Below are 24,183 nucleotides of genomic sequence, written 5' to 3' on the forward strand. Positions count from 1 at the left end.
AGAGTTTATTTGAAAGAGCCACAGTGCCATCCAGTGTCCAGTGGTTAGTGAGTGAAATACGGGTGTGACCCAGGAGGTTATAAAGCCACAGTGCAGACCTTGTGGGGCAGAACAAAGAAGAAAGATGCCTTAAGCGAACCTCTACTGGGCTTGTCATCTGGGCCCAGCACCAGATAACCTGACACTCATAAATTTGTTAAGCCCTTAGCTCTCAAAAAATACGGTAAAAATCAGAAGCAACCCCATTAGTTTGTTTTGACTTTCTACGTGAAACCGGAAGGCGGTCGAGTTTGTATATTAAGAGTAAGAGCAATTTGGAACAGTTTGAGGATTCGGCTCCGTTTGCGATAATTTGGGCCCACGATCTGATTTCCACGTTTCGAGGCTGCTGAAGTGAAGGAAACTTGAGTCAAGCCACTACGGGAGAACACCTCCTTCTATACACCACAGACACCGTTGACCTAAGCTGAGGTGCCAAAAAGTCCTACGGCCCCTGAAGGCCGCATTCAAGCTTCTGGACCGGCCTAACCAGCCCACAGGATGCCTCTTTGGTGACGGAAAAAGGTCTGTGAAGCATCTCATCTGGCTGACTTTTTGTGCTAAGCCCGATTAGTGAATTCAGATTGGTCCATTTCTTTATGGCGTGTTGTTATTTTGATCCCAGATTCACATTAGCCTTCAAGATCCCCTTTCTTCTTCTGCCATAACGAGCCACACACACACACACACACACACACACACACACACACACACACACACACACACACACACACACACGCACGCACGCACGCACGCACGCACACACGCACGCACACACACACACACACACACCCTTCCTTGGTTCTCCTTTTAGAAATTATTCCCTACTTTTCTATAATCCTGATGTCACCGAATTTACACTTTTATTAGGGATCAGTTATTTCCGATCAATGCCATAAAGCTTTGGGTTACAATTTTCTTAATTCCATGCATGAAACTATAAGCTGTGTTTGATCCTTTTGTCAATGTATTAGCTGATGTTGTAATAAATTCACAAAATGTAAATAACGCCTGATCTTTGTCTAGTACTTCTCGGGAATACTCAGCGCATTCTGTCAAGAATTCATCCTTTGGATTAATTTGTGGCATTAACTCAGACTAATTACATTGCAAAGATATAGATATTAAATCAAATGGTCCAGTTCCGAAAACTGGTGATGCCCCGATTAATTAATATAAGATTATAAACAAGTTAAATCTACGCCACATTTGAAATATAGATATAAATCTATATTTGTCGCTACACTGGTCAGCTGTTTCTGAGCAACAAACCCTTCATGAAGTTATTTACTGATTTGTTTAACTTTGTTGCTTCAATATTTTAAACTTATGTGCCAACACCTGCCCTGCGCCCCTCTGACAAGCACCGACTGGTGGTCCCCAGGGCCAAACTTAGGTCACGTGGCGAAGGTGCATTTGAGATTTTAGCACCAAAACTGCGGATACAACTTCCACTTGAGATTCGAACCTCAACCACACTAGGGATTTAAAGCTAGGGTTGTTCAATATCTTAGGATGGCTTAAACAGCGTTTGATCCCTTTGATTTGGTTGACCTATGACCATTTACCTGGTCTACCTGCTATTGTATTTTGTGGACTAGCTGACATGCCACAGTACCACAACTCAGTTTATCACTTTTATGTTTAGTGAGGTTTTATTTTCGTTTAAGTATCATTTAAAAATCTTTTTTATCTGTTTTGTGAGTTTTTATCATTATTTTAATAATTGGTTATTTTTCACTGTGTCCAGCACTTTGAGCCATCATTATTGGTGGCTGTAAATAGCTTTCAATGAAATGAACAGAATTAACTTTGTCAGAGTTTTCCAACTAATAATAGTATTTTCTTTTATAAATACAAATTTTCTTCAGATAAAAATTTTTATTTTTATTTTAATGACACCTTAAACCTGAAACGTAAAAGACAGTTTCATGCTTTATCGTTTATCTCAACATGATAGCGTAAGTTTCTGAAGAATCCACGTTCATGAAAGCAACACTGACTAGAAGGATGTTACTCTTTTACACAGTACATTATTCCAATTTCTGTAAATCACATTACAGGACAAAGAGTCAGTGAAGTAAAAAACAAAAAGGGAGGGACTGAAACTTTTGGCAGGCGATCAACAGAATGGTTGGGAAAGGAGCAGGCTAGCTACAGTTTGCTTTTAGCTTTAGCTTAGACAGTCACTCTCTTTCAAAGGAAGATTCACAAACTTCAAAATCTTCTTTTCTAGCTTTCACCATCAGGCTGGAGACTAGAGGCGAGTCAGAGCCACAAGGCTTATCGAGTAGATCATCAAAGACTACTTTTTGGATCAGTTCCATCTTCTTGCAGTAATAGGATAGTCCTAATTATTTTTGAAACAATAATCCATTTCATAAAGTAAATCAGGAAAAACAATCTCCCATATCTCTTGCATTTTCTCTCAAATTTTGGACTACTATTAAGGGACAACCTGCAGAATAATAAACTGCCCAAAACTTTCATATCATAAAATGATTCAGCTTCTTCTGTCATTAACTCATTCACTGCCAATGACGACTAAAGTCGTCTTTTGCAATTTTTTACTCTGTGGGCATTGGAACAAGCCCCCGCACCGTGAAAACAAACATCTCAGCTCTAAAGTCGATCTTTATCTGCATACGTCACACGTCACGTGATCAGGAAGCAGAAAATCCATGTGTTAGGAGATCCTTTTGGGCCGCTGCTGTAAAAAAAAGTGAGGCGCGAACCGGAAACGCGTCTGCCGATCACAATTCAACAACGGATTATGAAAGAACGGATAAAGCTCAAAACGTGCGGATTCTTCCCGATGTAAGAGGTGAGTCTCCGCTTTGTTTTGGTTGTTTTGGCGTCAACATCATCCTATCGTGCAACGTTCTGTCACTCTTTAAAAAAACTGTAAAAACGATGAGAAACGCTGGCCGTGATGGGCTTTACTGATCAGGAAACGGCTGGCAGCGAATGAGTTAAGAACAGGAAAAAAAGTTTAGTTTACCAAATGCTGTCAAAACAGAAGAGAGGTAGATTATGTGAACAGAACAGCCTCTGATATGCAATACTTCAGCAGCAGAGGAATAAGTATTAGTCCCAGGGCAGCTGCTAAGCTAATAAAAATATTACAAGAGCCACTGCTTGCTGCTGGCCTGGCCCACGTTATGCAGTCTGGAGAGAGAAAAGGTCAAAAGGAAGCAGCCCTGTCCAGGCAATCCAGACAGACTGAGGAGGAAATAAGAGAAGGCAAGGGTTTCAAAGTGACCCAGACAGTCAGATTTATGGTGTTGACACACTTGGGATGCCTTCTCTTTAGGGTTTAATAAAAGATAAATAGAAGAAGTCAGCTTTCCTCCTACTGCATCATACTTTTTTATAATAAATATAAATTAATGTGTTTTAAAATGATTTGTTCTGCTTGGAAGAAGCTTTTGTTTATTTTTTGAAAGAGTATGTTTTTGTAATATGCTAAGTTGGAATGTAAGAACATTCCGGTCTTAACCGTACAAAAGCTAAGTGAATAAACCAGATTTGCAATGTTCTCCAAGCCAAACTGCTCCCTGCTGTCTATTTGGGATTGACAAACTCCTGCTGTTCGAACTGAAAAGTCACTTGATGATGAAGCAACATTTTCCAGCACTGGTACCCACTGTTCAGCCAATATTTTAGAAAAGAGAACCGGCTCTACGTTTTTTCCCCTCACACCAGAGATCTCAAGTCTACTTTTCCAGGTACTAGAAGTATAGCTGGAGAAGAAAAAGCTTAAATTTCCATGTGAGTCTGCAGAACTCGTTAGTGATATAAATCAAAGGAAAACTCTGAATTGGGCGAGGGCTTCGAGGCAGGAAAAAAGGAAAAGTTTCCAAAGTGAGCTCATCAGATATTTGGTGTAAAGCTGAAGGAAAATATCAGGAAGAATCGGATGAGCTAAAAAACACAAAACAGAAAAACACAAGCCTTCTGTTTCAGTTATGGTTGAAGAGTCAAACTGTGATGCTTTTGAGGCAGTATAATAAAACTTACATTTCAAACTCAGCCATGCATTTTATGTGCCAACATAATTTCCTTTAGTAAAAGACAAAAAAGAGTCACATCAGACATTGTTTTGTTCTTCTCCTCTTTGAGCAATTACTGGATTGGTTTAAAAAAGAAACACTTATCCCATATAATGTGCATGGTAGTTTGGAATTAGGGAAAATACAAGCATGTAATGCAAAAGTGCTGAATTTGAAGCAGCTGTAAACGAATAGATTAATGCTGCTGAAATGAAGGCATTTAAATAAAACTAAACTTTTCTCTGTTTCCTCAACAAAACAAATATTTAAATCTTTATTTCTTATAAGCAACATCATTTTCATCCAAGCCTTATACTTTGTTTTATTGGATCTTTCTTCCTTTGGTCTTTAGCTCATAAACATAAAAGTATAAAGAAATACTTTTAAACTCCTGTAATTATCATTCCAGACTCTTTTTCCCCAACTACTACACACATTTCTCTGTCTGTCTCTGTAAAGCTCTCTTGCACTTCCTCCTCTTAGTCATAAACCTTCTCTTGCTACCCCCCGCCCCAGTCCGGACCCCCTACAGATACTGACCACGTCCTCTGGTTCCTGAGCCTGCGGGATGTCATGATGGCTGGGTGTTTCACAGTCAGGGCTGTAGAGTTCACAGTAGTCATAGGCTGCTCTGGGATCTGCTACAATCAGCAGCTGCTGGATGTCACCCTAGAAGAGAAAAAATGAATCAGCAGAAGTTGAGTCAAGATATCCCACTCCCACAAGAGTGTGTTATCAAAATGGTATAGGACAGCAAAATATCCATCTATGTTTTTGATTTCTTGTTTGGAATAAATGAGAGGTACAAAAAATAGAAAAACTCTACTTTTATTTATTTGTTGTAGCTGGAGATAGAAGCGTTCACTCAGTTTCAACAATCGACTGTATTTTCCAAAGAATTTTGAATGAAAACAGCTGGACTTCTTTGGTTTCTAAAGACATTTCGCTTCTCAATCAAGGAGCTTAGTCAGTCCAAATTGAGAAGAATTTCTGTCCCAAATATTTCTATTTCCAAAATAAATTAACATTTATTGTGTATTTCTGAATTTCTTCTTGTGCTTTTTTCCGTTCCAGTCTCTTTGAGGCCCTGAATCCTCTGATTGGCCAACCAACTGGTGCAGTGCACACCTCTGTTGTTTCTTTGTAGTGTCGAGTTAGCCACTATAGAGAGACGTTATGCAAATGAGATTCATGGTGATCTACCATAAAGAGGTAGAGTTAAAGGGAAAAATCAGCTGTATAAATCAGGTAATTACCTAATTCTAAACCAGCCTTCCCTTTAGAGAGGACCCTCTTTTGGCGTAAACCTGTGAGTTTTGTTGGTCTTTGCGTGCAAGAGAGGCTATAAAACCCTGGCAGGAGTGGAAACTCTCAGGAAGCATCTTCAATTTTTGACTGATTGCCTAAGGTCTGCACCGACAGAAAGGTGATAAAACGAGAATAAAACAAAAGGTGTCCTGACTGTTAACTAGACATACTGTAAATTTATGGATTGACCTAAGGTTTTAAGGAAGTCTGTAAGCTCTTAAAAGGGGCTATTCTACAGTTACCCACACACCGTCATTAAGGCAGGCAAGTCCCTGAACCTAGCAGATATAACCAAGGTCTGTACTTATCTGAAGCCGTCTGTTTTTCATGAGCCTCAGGAAAAAGGAAATTAGATCTCTTCTGCTCCAAAAGGCCCCTTTTCCATGATACGATCCTAAAGAATTCCTTTGGTTAAACGGCTCCACCACTGATCTAGAGAATTTTATCAGCACATCTCCACCACATGAACACCTCGGCTGACCTTTTTTTCCACATTCCACCTGGACTACGTAGGAAAAAGGACAAAATGGAGGCGAGGAATACCACAAAGGCTGTGAAAAGGTAAATGGAGGCCACGATCAGGGTGGCCCCTTAAGGGGAAGCACATACACGCAGAATGCATTAAATTACAGGAGACAACATCTGTACAAGCTCAGATCCCTGGAATGCATTAGCTTCTCAACACTCAATGCTCCCATAATACAGCAGCAGTAAATCTGAGCAGATTAGTGAGCAACTTAAACAAAATATAACTCCACTGAGCCGTTGGGCTTGTAGACAGAGTTCCAGAACACCTTCTGTTGTGCCATTTATTCAGTTTTTTGCCAATGTAGATCATCACCCCGTCAGCAAAAGGGAACCAATGCTAACAGGTAGATTTTTGTTATGTATTAAACGTTATGCGGAGGAAAACAAACTAACAAGGATTCCCTCACTAGTGGGGAGATACAAAAGTTCCTTTTGCACCTTGAGAAACTTCCCAGCAAGGAACAAAGTATGTAAAAGTGGCAGCTGCAATGCTGCCACTGAACTCTGTCTTTTCATATTTTCAGAATTCCAAGCCAGAAGATAAAAGGAAAACTAAAAACACAGACACTTTGAGTTTGGCTTGATCTCCGTCTGCTTCCTCAACTTTGTATTCTCCTCTGTGTATGTCTGAGTAGTAACTTTTCATTTTTTTAAGTATTCCTCACTCCTTCACTTTGCTGAGATGAAATAAAACGTACTGCATAAAGCAACAGAGCATTCACTGAAATGAGAAACTATGTGGGTTTAATAATGTCATCAGAGACTTGTCAGCAGACCACACACACTTGGCTCATTTCTAAATCCAAGCCATGATTCGATTCATCAGACACTCCCTGATGTTTCTCATTCCATGCCCCTCCTTTTTGAGTTTTTACCCTCTTCCTTTTGTGCCTTTTGTTGTTGTTAATGTCTACGTCTTATTGCTCATCTTGCTGGCATTCGTTCAGGTTCCTCTTTAGAATTCCTTGAATGATTTGCAGCAGGATCAGTTCAGCGCTGGCACAGACACAACGGGATAAGTCATGTGTCTAGGATTTGCTGCAATCAATGTTGCATTATGTGTATAAAAAATATAATAAAAACAAACATATTGATTCTCATCTAAAAGTGGACAATAAGAAAACGGATGAATCTGACATTTCCGTTTTACTCAAAAGGAAAGTATTTGTTTCTTCCTAAAGCTGGCTTCTTTTATGTCTGATCATGAGAGAGGCAGCTGCAGCTCAGTCTTCTGCCTCTACGGTGACATTCAACACACAACGTTTACCCATAAGCAACAAAAATCACACTAAGCAGAAGAACAGCGGATTGTTGGGTTTATGTAAGAAACCATTACGCCCTAAAAGCTGCGTTTGGTAAGGTTTTGTTAACGACGAGTTGAATTAAATTGTCTGATTGCTCCTAAGATTGTGATTGGGTACGTGTGCATTGTGTACACCGTCTAACATAGAGCCCAAAATGTACCAAAGAATAAACAGAATTTGTTGTTGATTAGAAACAGATAGTTTCTGCTGGCACCAGATCACACAGGAAAGGAGGTGCAGAAGTTTTCTAATCATGTCTTCACTGAACCAATTTAAACACGTAAACAAATATGTAGCTCATTTTCTAACTCTACTAAATCGGGACCATACAGTTCGGAGTACTTGGGGTTAAGATATTTAGCCAGTTTCAGGTACCGGAAACACTTAAAGCGTGATTTTTTTTCTCTGGTTTTAAGGGTTTGTGGCCTTCTGTATTTATGTTTGCTGTTTATCTATTTTTTTATGGCGCTACACAGCACCAACAATCGTCTGGAAGATTTTTTTTTTTTTGGGTGAGGTGTGTTCTGGCCTGGTTAGCTACCAAGTACCTGGATGATATTTTACATTTGAACAGAACAGGTTTATGGATTTTTTAAGAACTGAAAATGGTGACTGATTTTCACAAATTTTGAAGCGTTAGTGGTTCAGAGATCTAGACAAAAGTCTCAGGAGGTGGGGCAGGCATTCTGTGTTTGCACCGGTTTGCACTGAGACTCTGGAACCAACTCCCATTGTACATTAAACAATCTGCTTCTTTGCAGAGTTTTAAAGGCACACTTGGTAGTTTAGCTTGCTATTAGCACCCCCTACAGTTCATAATTGCTGTGCGTTCATCTTTTTAACGCTTTAATCTAACTGCTGAAATGTATCCTCAGCTTTCAATAGGTTCTACAAGAGGCCTGCTCCTGTAGAGTCCCGGAATTGAAAAGCCCTGATCTAAAACATGCAGGAAACATGCTGGAATCAGACTGCAGCGCTAGCGTGTCAGCTCCACTTTACTATTGACTAACAAGGGTCAGCCCAGGCACTCTGAAGTAGCAAATGCGGTCTTTTGGCCACGGGGGTGATCGGGGCTGGAAGACTTTACATTAACCTGTTAAAGGGTCCTTTTAGCACATACTGGCTAACGTATATTATTTAAATCTATGAAAAAGTTGCATAGTATGGCTTTGAATCCAAGCTGGTTTAACCCATTTGCTCCATGTCATTTGATTAACTGTTTCTGTGTTTCTTCGCTTTTGCTGTTTTAATTGTGTTATGAATTTTTTGCTTTTATCCTTGGGTGAGGGTTTAGGGAAATCTCATCTGGTTTTTTAACTTCTTTTATATTTTTATCTGTTCATCTATTTTTAGTATGCATCACTTTGTGCCACTTTGACTGGTGGTATAAAGGTGCTCTGTAAATAAATAAATGAAATGAAAAAACAAATTAGGTTCCTTCAAAACTTCCATCACCAACAAAACAATCTGCCAATAATGCTCAACTTTTAGTTGCTCCATCCGCCAAACCATGCGGTCTAAAACTCAGTTTTGTCATACTAAATTCTAGGACAATGCATAAAAAATTTTGTAAATAATTTTTTCCACTCCAGTTTTTTCCCCCCTTATAACTCATCTAATCACCCCTCTGCAGTCTTGACATATAATCTAAAAGTCCTTCTTCATCAATTGCCAACATCTTAGAAGAGCAAACAGACCAAATGCATTCAGACAAGCAGCGAAGACAATAATTAATCAACAGGCACTGAGCATGGAAAACATCAAACTACATAATACTCTCCAGATTTTTCCCAGAGTTTTATTAAATCCAGTCATTGTTGTCGGCACAGAATCATCAAGGACCGATGCTTCACAAATGTCTTCCATTCGTCCAGAATTAAAACCCTTTGCCCATAAATAGTTCATAAAACTGTTCAGGCCACCTGTTTGCCTGTTACGCCATTTTATTTTCATCTTCCGTCTCCTTTTTCTCATTTATTATTGTGAAATTATTCAAGGAATTATTCTGAGTCAAGCTTTTTGTTTGAAAATATCAAAAAGTGGGACTCTTAGCAACAAAAAGACCAAATTTTCCATTTACATAACTGTAACCAAAATATTTTGTGACAAGCCCTCAAGAGTGAGGAGTGACCAAGGCACATGAGAAAGAGTCATCTTACTCCTTTTCCTGCCAACTTAACCAAACACCATAAACAATGATTCATTTAAGGTTCTGAGCTCGTCAGACGCTCGCTGTTCTTCTGCCAGAGACTGTCCTGATTGAGGAAGAGCGTTTTGGAATGGCAGGCACATAAACCTCCCTCTCACAGACACACGCACACAGACGTTCAGCGTGAAAAACAAAAGACATTTAGGATTCTGAAAAGTGGAATTTAAAAAAAAAAAAGTAAGATGTAAACTTCATTTCAACTCCAAATGTCACATTTAAAAATTTGACTCAATGGGAGGGGGAAGAAGCACTTAGAGATCAGGTCAGTGAGCGTATCTCTAAAACATCTGTGCAGTTCCAGCCAAGACTAAGCACACAGACTGCTCATATTTTCCCCACAGCTTTATAAGTCCCCCGTGCTTCGAACTTTGACACCTGCTTACGCAATCTAAAGCAGACTAGTACAGATATGCAAAGTAATTAAACTGCAGGTTCATGCATGCTTAGACTTTATGTCTCATCGATTTACAGTAACCAGTATGTTAACCTGCTTGAAGAAATACTTCAAGACATTTAAATTTGCAGCAAAAAGCCAAAATCACTTTTAAAGTATAGTCTTTTGTAAACTCTAAACTTCTTCATGAGAGCAGGATACCACTGCTGCAGTCTGTTAAGATACATTTAGTGAGCAGAGAATGTTCGAGCTTAGAATTTGCATCTTTTGAAACAACCACATTAGCCAGGAGTATAAAAGTCTTCCTTTTTGCTTTGCACCTAATGCAAATACACACATGACAGAATGGGCATTTCAGAGATTCTCATTTTAAACCATGTCTTATTTATTTCCTGCAAGTGGCATAGTATGTCATTTCATAAGATATGCAATGAGTCCATTTAAATAAAATGAATAAATTTTTAGTTGATTTCTGAAATGGAGACTGGAAAATGACCAGGCATCTCTTTTTATTACAGTTTTTATTTAAAATACTACAAGAAGACTTTTCTAAACTTGCTTGTTGTGCATGCACAGCTTTTGAAAAGGTTTGATTTCACAAGTAAAGCCTGGTTTTTACTTCTCCATGAGCTTCGCAATGGAGAGACGCACACGGAGTGTCGGAAAGGTTTTCGCATTCGAACTTCTGTTCAGGCAGTGGAGCATTGCAAAGCAATTCCCTGCCAGGACAACAGAGGGCATAGCATTTTTCTGGGGTATCCTGCCACCATAACACTCATGTATCCGGTCTGCAATCATGTATTTACTAATGTGTTTATATATTTCAGACTTTATAACAGGGACAAATTTGTCCTTCATTCTCCTCCATCTCTTCATGCGGTCGCCACCTCTAAACCTACATTTCTCGTCGTTTCCGTCCGCGTTTGTTCCGTATTTTGTACTCCTTCACTCACGGGTGAATAAATGTTCATTTTTTTGCACTTTTTCCACGATGTTTTCTTCAATCTGCTCTAAGTCTGCAACTAAATTTCTTTTTACTATTTAACAGGGCAACGGTGGTGCTGGTGAGGAATTTACAGGAAGCGGCGTCCTGACCAATAACAAGCTTGCTGTCTCTGTCATTTTCGACGGATGTTTAAAATTTAGGGCATGTCTCCATCACTGTTTCTGAGCCCGTCTCTGAGCCCTTGCGCCGACGCATAATGGCGTTACGTGTCTCCGCACCGACGTCAACGGAGAAGTATAAATCAGGGTTAAAACCTAAAGACTTTTGTTTAATTTATTTTTTGTTTTAAGAAGTGACAAATAGGTGTTAAGCAGGATGGCGTCCCAACACGGTCACTTCATAATCTATAAATCCTGAGGCATGGACTCCATTGAGGAAATGGAATAAAACACTGTTCTGGATCATAGCTCGGGACGTAGGGCGGGTTGTCTTGTGAATCGGAAGATTTTGTGGGATTGATTACCGCTCCCGCCAGGAAATTTTGTTTTTGTGTCCTTGGGTAAGACACTTCACTCGACTTGCCTGTGCTGGTGGTAGTCAGATGGGCCGACGGTGTACAATGGCAGCATCACTTCAGTCAGACCCCCCAAGGGCGGCTGTGGCTACATAGTAGCTTGCCATCACAGGCAGTGTGTGAATGTATGAGAGCAAGAATAGCTTTGAGTGCCTTGAAAAGCACTATATAAATTCAATCTATTATTTTTATTTGTGAAATCACAGAATTACCCTTGTTTGACACAATGACTAAAACCACTTTGTAATGTGTGAAAAGCTGGAAATTGTTGAACAAAAGGTGTAATTTTCTCCTTAAGCAGAGAACAAACCAAATTACTCAGTAATTTAACACCATTTAGAGCTACATGCGTTTAAACACCGAGCCAATTAGCTGCTCCGGATCATAGACTAAAGTCTTAGTCAAGCTATTATCTCCTATTTGTCCAAATGACTTCATTACAATCTAATCTGTGTGGCATTCACTTACACTCTGTGGAACGTATTAAATCAAATCATCAAATCAACTTTATTTATATAGCACTTTTCATACAAAAAAATGCAACTCAAAGTGCTTTACAGATTAAAATGGCCCCATAGATCCCACATTCCTATCCCAGCCCCCCTCCCCAAGTATAAAACAATTAAAAATTACAGTTCCCCTCCCGCACCCAACTTCCAAAAGTGGACATACAATCACCCGCACACTCGTCCATGCACACACACACACACACGCACACACACACACTCGTGAACACCAGAGTAAACAATAGGCTGAGTTCAGATGGGTCAGGTAATGAACGACACATCATCAGCGGAGCCATCTGCCCTGGCAGCAACAGATCCACGGCAGCAGCCAAGACACCGGCCCATGACGCCCAGTGGCATAGGGCAGAAACCCCCACCAGTGCCCGGGCACTACCCGGGGAGCGCCCCGGCCGCCGCCGCCCCTGACCACCGGCCCCAAGGCAGAGGGCTCCGCAGAGGAAACACTGGAGGATTTAAGATATATAACATATAAAATAATAAAAGCTAATAATGATAAAAAGTAACTGATAAAAAGTGATTATAAAGATAGTAAAAGAAAACATAATCATATAAAAACACTAAGATGTAGATAAAATGATTAAAAAAAATAAAAGAGATAAATATGTACTTATAGATAAATTGTGATCAGTTAAAAGCTAAGCTAAAAAGGTGGGTCTTGAGCCTATTCTTAAAAGCCTGGATGTTCCCTTCGGACCTGAGGTCCTCCGGCAGCCCGTTCCAAAGGCGAGGGCCGTAATACTTGAAGGACGCCTCGCCGTGGGTGTGAGTCTTAACTTTAGGGATAACTAGGAGACGGCTGCCAGAGGAGCGCAGAGACCGCGAGGGTTTATACAGTAAAAGCAGTTCTGAAAGATAAGAAGGCCCAAGACCATTAAGACACTTAAAAACCATTAAAAGAACCTTAAAATCGATCCTGAAACATACGGGGAGCCAGTGCAGTGATTTTAAAACCGGAGTGATGTGCTCCCGCTTCCTGGTCTTCATCAGGACACGTGCTGCTGAGTTTTGTAAGAGTTGTAAACCTGAGATGCTCTTTTTGGGAAGACCAGAAAGCAGGGCATTGCAGTAATCAATTCTACTGGTTATAAAAGCATGCACTAGCGTCTCCGCATTGGCCCGAGAGAGAATGGGTTGGACTCTGGCGATATTCTTAAGATGGTAAAAACCTATTTTTGTGATGTTTTTAATGTGGGGGATAAAGGTCAGCTCAGAGTTGAAAATAATGCCCAGATTCTTCACTTGTAGTGATGGATAAAAAGACATTGACTGTAGTTTAGGTAAAAGTTTCTCTCTCTGGGCCTCAGGACCGATGACTAAAACTTCAGTTTTGCCCTGGTTGAGCTGGAGAAAGTTTTTAGTCACCCATGATTTAATATCTAAAATGCAATTAAAAAGTGTTTCCATTGATAGTGTTGTTATCTTAAATCTGTACAATATGTGAAAAGCAAATATATAAATTCCACTCATGAGGACAATCAGGACGTCGTGTGTTTATTATTTATAGATGCAACATTGTTATCTGGCTGCCAAAAACCTATTAGTGATGAAAAGTAGCATCAGATTTTTTGGGGTAGCTTCACGGTGGGAAAGTCATCTCTGACCTGGAGGCAAACAGTCTGCAGGCTGCTCTGCTTAGCATGCATTCCATGTGCAGACATCAACGAGCTTTAAGCTCACTTTTTCCACTAAGCACAAAGGAACCTTTGCGAATCCTTGGTATAGCAAACTATTTCATACAAAGTAACCCGTAAAGTCTGATTCTGAAGTCTGGATGTTGTTTTGTTTTTCAAAAAAATGACTTAACATTTCTTTTTAGTCAAGTTTCTAAACAAATTCAGTCTGTCTGGAGAGTGAAAGCAGACTGAAGACCGCACAACTGGACTATTTAAAAAGTGAACTAAATCCAGGATTTTTCTGTTAAAAAATCCAGAATAGAATCTTTTAACAAGTTAGAAAAGACAAATGAAAGCTTCGCACTGAAATGTGGCCATGACATTTAAATTGTACAAATAAAAAACTAAATTCTTTCCTTTTCATAAAAGATGAGCCTAAAAATCATATTCAAGCTTATTGTATGACAAGTTTCATCCCCTTGGTTTTACGATTTGACTTGTTTTAACCTCCTGAGAACCAAAATTGTAGTTGGTGTGATTTAAAATAATAAAACACTTCTGGTCATTACAGATTAGTCAACGCTCATTAATGTGAAAAAATAATAAATAAATAAATAAATAACCTGAAATTTTTTGACAATCTTCTGAAAAGAAAAGAAGGAAAAAAAGAACTTAAAGTAAATATCAAGTTTTTCTAAATAATAAAAAAAGGTCTAAGTTGAATAAATTAAAATATTACATTCGAAGAAGTCTTGTACAAATATGGACGTATTAGGAGGTTAAACATTGTACGTCTCGATAATAATATAATTTATGAAAGCAAGTGAATGTAAAAATAAAAGCAGCTCAAAATAGCCTTTAGTTAGTGCCTGAAAAAGCTCCAGGTCTTAATTATTATTGTTATTATTAGAAACGTATTTTGTGTGGTTCTTTTCCAAATGAATGACACAAAATAAATAATAGATAAATACTCTCCCTATGTCTTTTTTTTATTTTTTATTTTTTTAGGGGTTGGGAATGAAGAAAAAATTGATTGATAAAAGCTCTGTTGAAATCAAACTGCTCTTGCGGAGGGTCATTTTACATACGGAGCAGTTCATTTCACCATTATTATTTTCAAGCCAGGGATACAGTCTGAGCCAGTTAGCCTGAAACTTATCTTAGGCTGCTCGCTAACGTTAATTTCAGTGACGCTATCTTTTTGAAAGTCCGGAGGATCTGTCTCCTGTCTCATTCACAGCATCGCTGAAATCAGCGCTGCCTCCCGCCCTGCCTCCAGCGCCTCCTCCCTCGCTGCCTTCTGCGCTGGGGATTTCTTGTAAAGTTTTTTTGGGAGCAGGTTCCCCTTCTGTGTTAGATTTCCGTTTTAACCAGCGGTCTATGTCTGCGTGCAGGCGTTAAATCCGACAACCAAAGCACTGCTTTGCTGCTAGCTAGGGACTGAGCTCGTATTTTGATAAGTGGAGAAAAAAAAATAATAATCCAGCGCACCGCCAATCATCAAGATGAAGAAAGGGTTCGATGTTGTGGGATTTTAACGGTTCCGATACAAACGTCCACATTCGCTGCAGGCTGTGCGGGACTTTCCCGCATTGTAAAACTAGATTTGCGAGAAGCGACTATATAACGCGCAATACCCGCAATACCGCAGTGAATTTCAGGCCCTGAATTCTGCAAGATAAAATGTTAGTTTTGGTAAAAATTTACTTATTTTTTAAAACAACATCTGAAATAAAATCCAGCAGACGCCGGCCCACAGCCAGACAGGGTCAGATGGGGTTTGAAGGACCACTTGAAACTGTGACTATGGCAACTTCAGAAACAATCCTCTATCTCAAACACAGGGAGAAGAAAAGTTATCCATCCTCTAGTGAGTCATCTTTGGTTACATCAACCATTGTTGCTATCATCTTAGTGTAACTAGAATGTTATGATTCATGTGAACAAGAATAGACTTACCTCAAAGACTTCATCGTCCAGGATTCTGGTGCCAAAGACAGTAATGCCTTCTGTGTTGACCACAGCTTGGTCACTTCTTTTGAGAGGCTTGGTCACCTTCTTTTTACAGTCTACAATGATTGTCACACTTTTCTTCTCCACGCTGATAGCGACTCTGTGCCATCTGAGTAGAAAACAAGCAGTTTGATCAGAAACAACTGAAAATGTTCCTTTTTTGCAAGTTTGGTTAAAATGAAAACATCTGGAGTTGTTATTAAACTGGACAGCATTATCACATTTTGCAGCTTGTTTCTCTTGTATTTGTCTAGTCTTCAAACTAGGACATTTAGTCCTTCTACACATCTACATACTAGGGGTTGTATCAACTAGTCGGCTAGTCAACTTCACTGCTCTGTACTGACTTTTTATGCCTTTCATAGACTAGTCGCTGTCACATGATAATGACCGACAAGATAGAGTCCTCGGAAAAGATAGGTGACGAGCCCCTGCGCGTTGGGAGGCGACCCGTTGTGCCAGAGCATCAGCATCTGACGCCCGCAGTAAAACGGACATTTGACCGAATTGTGACCTTTACCCTCTTGCAATTTAACCTTCCCCTCACCCCCAGCCTAAACGTAACCATCTTGCGCATGCAAAACATTGTTTCACATTTCATCGTTCCTCTCAAATACGCTTAACGGAAAATTTAGACTGACATACTGGGTAAAGGTTAGGGTGGGGGTGAGGGGAAGGTTAAATAGCAAGAGGGTAAAGATCACAATTTGGTGAAATCTCCATTTTACCGTAGGCGTCAGCTTCACCTCCCGACGCGCATCGGAAAAAAAACGCTCGGTCACCTATCGTCAGTTTTAGCCGCTTCAGATGTATGACGTCATCAATGATTAGTCAAAGTCAACTAGATTTTCATTACTTGACTGTTGACTTTAAAAAAAAATTAAGTCATGCATCCCCTACTACATACAGTTCCAAAAGGACAAAATGGCTGTTCTTCATTGAAGTTGAAGTTATTACAGCCTTCATTTTGTCTACTTGGGTCCAACACATGGAACTTTCATTGTTTTTTCTAGCACATGATGTTTTAAATAATTTATGCTCTCTAACTGCATTCAAGGAAGTCTTTTTTTTCTGTGTGAGCTGCTGTAAGAAAGCTGCTCCTAAAAAAACTACAGCATTAAAAAAAAACTAGTTAACGTGGTGCCATGCCAAGCAGACCTAGATACGGTTCAAATCTGTTTGTGGGTTGTGACTAAGAACCCATTAGACAGGCCAGCTGAAAGTGAGTCAGGAAGTTTGCAATTATACAGCATCTGTGTTACACACAAAATAAATGACAAAGCAAATTAAATGTGTACTCTCAAAGGATGGAAATGTTCTTTATATTTAAACAGGTTTCATAATTGTGCACCATTTAAAAGTGTGGAACACTCGTTAAATCAATATTTTTGCAGTGGTTTCTAGTAGGAATGGATGTCTTTTAAGTCGTACTCTGGGGGGTAAAATACACAGGATGCACCATTCCTAGGAACTAAACGTGAGCCACATCACAGTTAAGCTTCAGCCGACAGATTTTGGAGTCTTATTTCCTGATATCTGGACATCTTGCTTCGTATTGGGTAACAGCAACACCACTGTACCGCTGACTGGCAAAGATGATGTTTTATCTCCACAGATACCACAAGACTGGAGAAGTGCTGCTGTGTGGTAGAGTTGCTAATGCTAACAGTTAGCTCCTACTAGCCGCGATGGTCGCTTCTGTTTCCTGGACTCTAAAACAACAACAGCCTTCCCATTGTGAATCAAGATGGGTTAGTCCAAGAACGTTCAGTGACAGTGTGATTATATCTGTCAGGATTTTTAACCTTAGAGTTTTACCGTTTATTATCTCTCAGAAGCTAATGCAGGGATGGGTGTAGGAGACTATTTTCATGGGCAGTCTGCATGAAAAGTTCAGAGTGACTGATTATAATCAGAAATAATCATTAAAAATGTTTTTTTCAGTCTTCCACTGAAGATATTTCAGGGTTTTTTTAAACGTGAAAAACTTTAATGCTTCTTAAACTGAAATCAGTGTTCATATTGTAAATATACACTTAAATGCTTTTTAATAATGTAATTTATTACAGCTAAACATTCATGAGGAGCCTCTTCAAGGCATCTCTGCTGGTGTTTATACATATGAATAATGGCAACCAGAAAGGCTGGTTTTCATAGGAAAACTATGCATTTCATGACGATCCTAGCCATTACACCATATCATTGTACTGCTGCTGTAAATCATCAAGAAGAAAACAACGACTGTCATTAAATTGTTAACTGCAATTTATTTGTCATTATTGTCTGACTTGTTCCATGTGGTATTAATGACTAAGCAAACATGTGTTGATAAAAAATGTGCAGCGCTATGAGCCATGTCTCCATGCCAGAAGAGTTCTTGATGCCTGAGAAAATACTTCAACCCGATCGGTTTCTTTTAGTGTGAAATACGACCTATAAATCTTACTAAAATTGTTGGGATGAGCTTTAAACTCTGCTGCTTTGTTCCTGAGATATTCTCACAAGATGCATAGCAAACTCAATAGGATTTTTAAATTCAAAACAAAAACCCAAGAGCTAATATGATTGAACAGCGTGACTCGAGTGGTTCAGGAAATTCAAACGTCCGCCAACCACGTTTTACCACCTGTGTTGTAAAGACCTCTTCAGGGGCAGTCACTTACTTGCCATCAGCGAGGTTGATGGAGCGGAACAAAGGGTACTCCTCTGGGGGTGGTTTGCCATGCTGGTCCTCATACATGAAGACAGGAGCGCGACCCACCTCCACCCCGAGCTGCTGAAGGCCTTGTTGGTTGTAAACTGATAAAAGGAAGGATTGAAGTCCAGCCTTGGGTTTGATGGTGAAGAGAATAGAGAAGTCTTCTGGGAAAATCCCCCCTAAATGTGGAACAAGAAGCAGAAAAGCAGTCTGATAAATTAAAGAAGTTTAGTGGAATAATTTATTAATAAAACCAAAATGAAGTCATTTGTAGATTTGTTATTTATTTCTTTCTCAAAAATTTTCCATGGACATGTTTGGTCTAAACTTCAGTGGTCTCCGTTAAAAGTAACTGAAAACTCATCCGTTCAGGCTGGTATTCACGTGACTTCCTGTTCATTCTGTTTCTGTCTATTCAGACTTTTTTCTTGTGTTTACTGTATTTGTTTTTATTTATGTTTTTAATCAGTTATTTTCTCAGTTTTTTATTATTAGAATTTTTTTTCACAATTTTTATTATATTGTGATTTTTACCTTGGGGGGCACTATGTAAAAACAATTTCTTATTTTTCTTCTTTAAAATTACAATATGTAAGAATGACATGCTGTGGTCAAATTAGATAACTTTAGTCCATTTTCCTAAGCAATAAAATAACATTCCTACTCCTGATCCTTGAGGTTCATGGCTGTTGACAGTTACGGATCAGCATCAGAAAATTCTAGATGACAAACAAAAATCAGTCATGCACAGTAAGTTGATAAGTAGATAAATACATTGTTATATCTGGTTTTAGCATTCTTGGATGCTTTACAGTAGGGAGCAATAATATTTCTCTGGCATTACAGGACGTGTGGTTGTTTGTCGTCTTGCTGTTAGCTTGCTGTTATAGTTCTGAATGACTCATTAAGGAAGAAAAATCCCACGATTGACTCATTCACTTCATACATTTCACTGTAACATTGAAAAAGTAGCTTGAGATAGAGTTGCGCTACAGTAATTCACCGTTAGCATTGTTAGCTTAACGTTAGCCTGTAGCTGGTGCCTATCTCCAGCGGTCAATGGACAATCAGGCGGGGTACACCCTGGACAGAGAGCCAGTCCATCGCAGGGCAACACAGAGACCCACAGGACAAACAATCACACACACACTCACACCTAAGGACAATTTAGACAGACCAATCAACCTAACAGTCATGTTTTTGGACTGGGGGAGGAAGCCGGAGTACCCGGAGAGAACCCACGCATGCACAGGGAGAACATGCAAACTCCATGCAGAAAGATCCCAGGCTGGGAAGCGAACCCAAGACCTTCTTGCTGCAAGGCAACAGCTCTAACCACTGCGTAGCCCTGTTTTTGTACATATTAATTCTTACTCCTGTGTTTTTCAGTAAGTACAAAACAAAGAAGTCCTCAAAATGTTAGAGGCACTTCAGCTAAATGAAAATAATTCTGCTGTCAAGTACTGTTTGCAAGGGTGTTTTTCTTAAAAACCCTCTTTGCATGTTAGCACAAGGGCAGTTGTGTTATTAAAACCAAAAAAGCAAGTTTATTAGCTTTCTAAATTTATCTTTTCACATTAAAATCTAAAGTCTAGCTGTATTTATTATGAGAGCTCAAAGTGCCCTTGGCATGGGGATGCAGCTCCAATAACTTCACAAAAGCTGCAAATGAAAAAGCTTAAAATGTTACATTTTAACACCATAAAAGCAAGAAAAACATTGTTCATTTAGAACAGTGCAATCATCCTAACTGAGGATTTTTCTGACAAATCAATGAGCTCCAACAACTCTATGGCTTTAAGGTATTTATCAAGTTTTTATATTTTGGTGCATTGAAGTCTCACTGTTAAAACCAAAGAATAGATGCATTTATAAATATTCTTCCTTTTTTTAGTGTCTTGAGATCCGTTTGAGTACAGAATGACATGCTGCAAATACTGGGATAATTCATTTAAATGGGTTTAGTTTTAAAAGAAATTTTGCCAGATCTTCTTGCCAAGAAATTTTCAAATAAGGCTTTTGTTCCACTCTTTACCCAAGGAATTAAGAAATAAGAGGCCACAAAGTGAAGTGAATTTTGTGATTATATAACATTACCCATTATGTGGAAGCATTTCTCAATGGTTCTCTTTAAATAGCTGAATAAGTAAGATATGCATCATGAGCAAAAGTTCTAACAGGAGTTTATTTCTCCCAGTGATTCTCCACATCAGCCCTTTGCCGATATTGTATTTAAATAATCCCACAATTTTTGCTTCATATATAAAATCAAAATAATGCTGTCTTGTGACTTTCATCCCCATAGCCTCATGAAATGTATGTAAATATCTTTGTAGTAATACTGTCAACTGATTTATGGAGAAGAATTATTGGTTTGTTATTAAAAAGAAACATTTTGAAGATGAAAACAGCATGCTCTCCTTAAAGCAAGCCAGTTTGTATGGTCTTAAATCCATCAGCTATAAGTGAATTTGACTTTATTAAGAAATGAATTCTAACATATCTTCAAATGCTCACTGCATTATGAACTGCAAGCAGATGGAAAGATGGACATTTTGCTCCTTTTAAAGCACAAAAGTTTCCATTTAATTACTTTATAATCTGAGATTAATGTGAAGACTTTCTACAAACCTGGGAAGAGCTGCTTGGTTGGCGCGCTGATCTGAGTATTTTTTCCCACTCTGTAAGCTATGTCAGGTTTGGATCCTCTCCGGACTGTGCAGAAACCCGGTGTTTTCCGTACTCCTTCAGGGGAACTCTGGAAGTCTAGCACTTTTAGCACATCCACTGGTTCAGCTAAGAAGACAGAAGAAAGAACTGATTAGACTTCAAGTACACGTCCACATCACTGCCAGTGTCATTTATTCAGGTGGCACCTTGCTGAATTTTTAACAAACATCTGTTCTAACTGAATGCTTTGTGCTTATTTACAAATTATATTACAAGGAAATACATCACAGTGTGCATTTAAATGGAACATTCATAAATGTTGCTGTATTTGTGAAGGGTAGGAAAAACTGAAAACCTGCTTTCTAAGAAATGAAATGTTGGATTAACTTTACCAAATTATGTCAAGTGGTTCCACTAAACCTAATTGCTTAAACGTTAAGAGTGATATGTATTTACTTTCACCCATGGATGTAATTTTGGGGGGGGGCAGATCCACCCTTTCCCCCCTAAAATTTTTCCAAAGTCAAGTTTTGACCCCTGCACTTTTTACCATCCCAAAACAACATTACGCTATATTACATAGACACTGGTTGAGCTCTAGGACCAAGCGGAAAACAACCGTTTGTGTTGAAGCCTGTTCCTCATTAGAACATACTGTAACTCCAACCTTAACAATGTATGACAAAGTACATTACTCTTGACAATTAAGCAACTGGCTTTAGTGGAACCAGTAGACATAACATGGTTAAGTTAATTCAATTTTTCATTTCTTACAGTGTGCACGAAGATGCATTTTCAGAATGACCCAATAAAAGGCCAAATTTGACTCTATTAAGTGTCATCATGGTGGATCCAAATTTGCATTTTATTTTATAATTGTGCACATGGAACAATTTAAAATGAAAATATATCCAAATAAAATCATGAGCTTGTGTATCAGGATGATGTACAGCATTCTGAAACAACAGGCTCTATAATAATATTGTATGGAGCATCCTGCATGTGGATTTAACAGTAGTGAAAGAAATTCTTAAGGGTTACAAGAAGATTTAATGAGATCTGACAAGTTGATGATAAATCAACATTTACACCAATTAGACCCTTTCCCTGATCTGAGACTGCTGGCCAAGTCTGCCAGCTCAACGTTTTGTTCGTTTATGAGCTGCCTTGGTAGAACAGCAGTAAAAATGTGAGCGACCATTCAGCAGATGTAATTAGTCCCCCACCTAGAACCTAAACCAACATCCTCGCAGCTCAAAAGCTACAATGTCTTTGTGGCAATAGAACTCCCCGCTGCTGATCACCAGGTCTTCAGAATAGAAAGCACGCAGAGGGAGGCAGCTTAACAGGGTTCTAAATACTCGTTTACACCCCCACGATGATCCGTTCTATCGGTGGACCTGGGACTTGTGGCGAACTGCTGTGCAGTCGTAAACACGGTTTCTCGTGTGTTCTCTCCCCTGCTGCTGTCTAAGTCATGGGCTAAATTTTCACATAAGGGATTATAGGTTTGAGGGGGAGGGTTGGAAACACAACGTTTTACAGGCTCAAATCCTGAATAAATTCTTTGGGTTTACTTACACACCCTTTTGTGAAAATACATTTTTTGGATTACAATCTCTGCAATTATTCATAGATATCACACATATGTAAAAACTGTTAATTTTTTGGAAGGTGATAGGGTTATTTGTGTGCTAATAATGCATCCTAACACCTCAAAGCCAGTTGTGTTGACCTGTTTGTGACTTGTAAAGCATCCTGGCTGTTTGCTTTGATTAAATTCAATTCAAAAATACTTTATTAATCCCAGGGGGAAACTTATTGCTGTAGTAGCTCAGAATAATACTAATAATCAAGTCATCAAAGAGTTGTTGTATATTACAATGGCTGTTGGCAGGACGGATCTCCAGTAGCAGTCAGTGTTGCAGCAAAACTGAAGAAGCCTCTGACTGAAGACACTCTTCCGTTGTCGGACAGTCTTGTGAAGAGAATGCTCAGGGTTGTCCATAATTTTCTTGATTCTCTGGAGAATCCTTCTTTGCATTATCTCCTCCAGTAGTTCCACAGTCGTCCCCAGAACAGAACCAGCCTTTTTATTAGGCTGTTGAGCCTTTTCAGGTCCCTGCTTCTGATGCTACTACCCCAACAGACGATGGCTGAAGAGATTACACTCTAAACAACAGACTTGTCGAAGATCTGCAGCAGCTTGCTACAGGCATTGAAGGACCTAAGCATCCTCAGGAAGTGCAGCCTGCTGTATCCCTTCTTGTAAATGGCTTTGCTGTTCTTTCTCCAGTCCAGTCTGTTGTCCAGGTGAATTCCAAGGTATTTGTATTCCTCAACCACCTCCACTTCTTCTCCCATGATGGAAACAGTGTTTGACTCCACCCTGTTTCTTCTGAAGTCTAAAATCATCTCCTTTGTTTTGTTCGCGTTCAAGGTCAGATGATTGTTTCCACACCATGCCACAAAGTGCTCCACCAGCTCTCTGTACTCAGCTTCCTGTCCATCTCTGATACACCCGACAACTGCAGAGTCATCTGAGTATTTCTGTAGATGACAGGTATCTGATTTGTACTGGAAGTCTGAGGTGTACAGGGTGAAAAGGAATGGTGAGAGTACAGTCCCCTGTGGTGCTCCAATGTTACTGATCACCTGGTTTAATGTGCAGTTCTTCAGCCTCAAACTGTGGTCTGTTTGTCAGGTAGTCTTTAATCCAGGGGATAGTTGAGGCCCCACCTGTGTCTTTTGGAGTTTCTGGCAAAGTACTTCAGGCTGAATTGTGTTAAAGGCACTGGAGAAATCAAAAAACATGACCCTCACAGTGCTGCCTGCTTTGTCCAGATGACAGTGGATTGGTTGAAGCAGCTGGATGATGGCATCTTCAACTCCAACTCCATGGTGATAAGCAAACTGCTGTGGGTCCTGATATGTTCTAGTTTGCTTATTCAGGTGGACCAACAAGAGGCTCTCTGGGACCTTCATGATGTGGGATGTGAGGGCAACCGGTCTATAGTCGTCATTGACTGATGGGCGAGTTTTCTTTGGAACTGTAACAAGGCAGGATGTCTTCCACAGGACTGGAACCTTCTCCTGGGCCAGGCTGAGGTTGAAGAGGTGCTGCAGAATCCCACAGAGCTGCTCTGCACAGGCCTTCAGTACTCTGGGCTGACACCACCTGGACCTGTAGCCTTATTCCTGTTCAGTCTCTCCAGCTGTCTCTTCACCTGACTTCTAGAGACAGATAGAAGGGAGGGGGAGGCAAATGGGGCCGCAGCATCTCCTGACTTGGTTGAAAACAGATTTAT

General features: G+C 39.6%; 1 protein-coding gene across 1 annotated transcript in view; it reads right to left on the minus strand.

Annotated features, from left to right (window-relative positions):
- The window catches only part of LOC107383561 (collagen alpha-1(XI) chain), a 103,665-nt gene that overhangs the window by 73,918 nt on the left and 5,564 nt on the right, over positions 1–24,183 (minus strand). Inside the window, exons 2-5 of the mRNA XM_015956284.3 lie at positions 20,837–21,001; positions 18,171–18,384; positions 15,454–15,616; positions 4,632–4,760 (exon numbers count right to left, since the gene is read on the minus strand). Of these exons, the coding sequence (XP_015811770.1) occupies positions 4,632–4,760; positions 15,454–15,616; positions 18,171–18,384; positions 20,837–21,001 (671 nt within the window). The remainder of the gene's footprint in view (positions 1–4,631; positions 4,761–15,453; positions 15,617–18,170; positions 18,385–20,836; positions 21,002–24,183) is intronic.

The sequence above is a fragment of the Nothobranchius furzeri genome, chromosome 11 (assembly GCF_043380555.1).
Source record: "Nothobranchius furzeri strain GRZ-AD chromosome 11, NfurGRZ-RIMD1, whole genome shotgun sequence".
NCBI classification, from domain to species: Eukaryota; Metazoa; Chordata; class Actinopteri; order Cyprinodontiformes; family Nothobranchiidae; genus Nothobranchius; species Nothobranchius furzeri.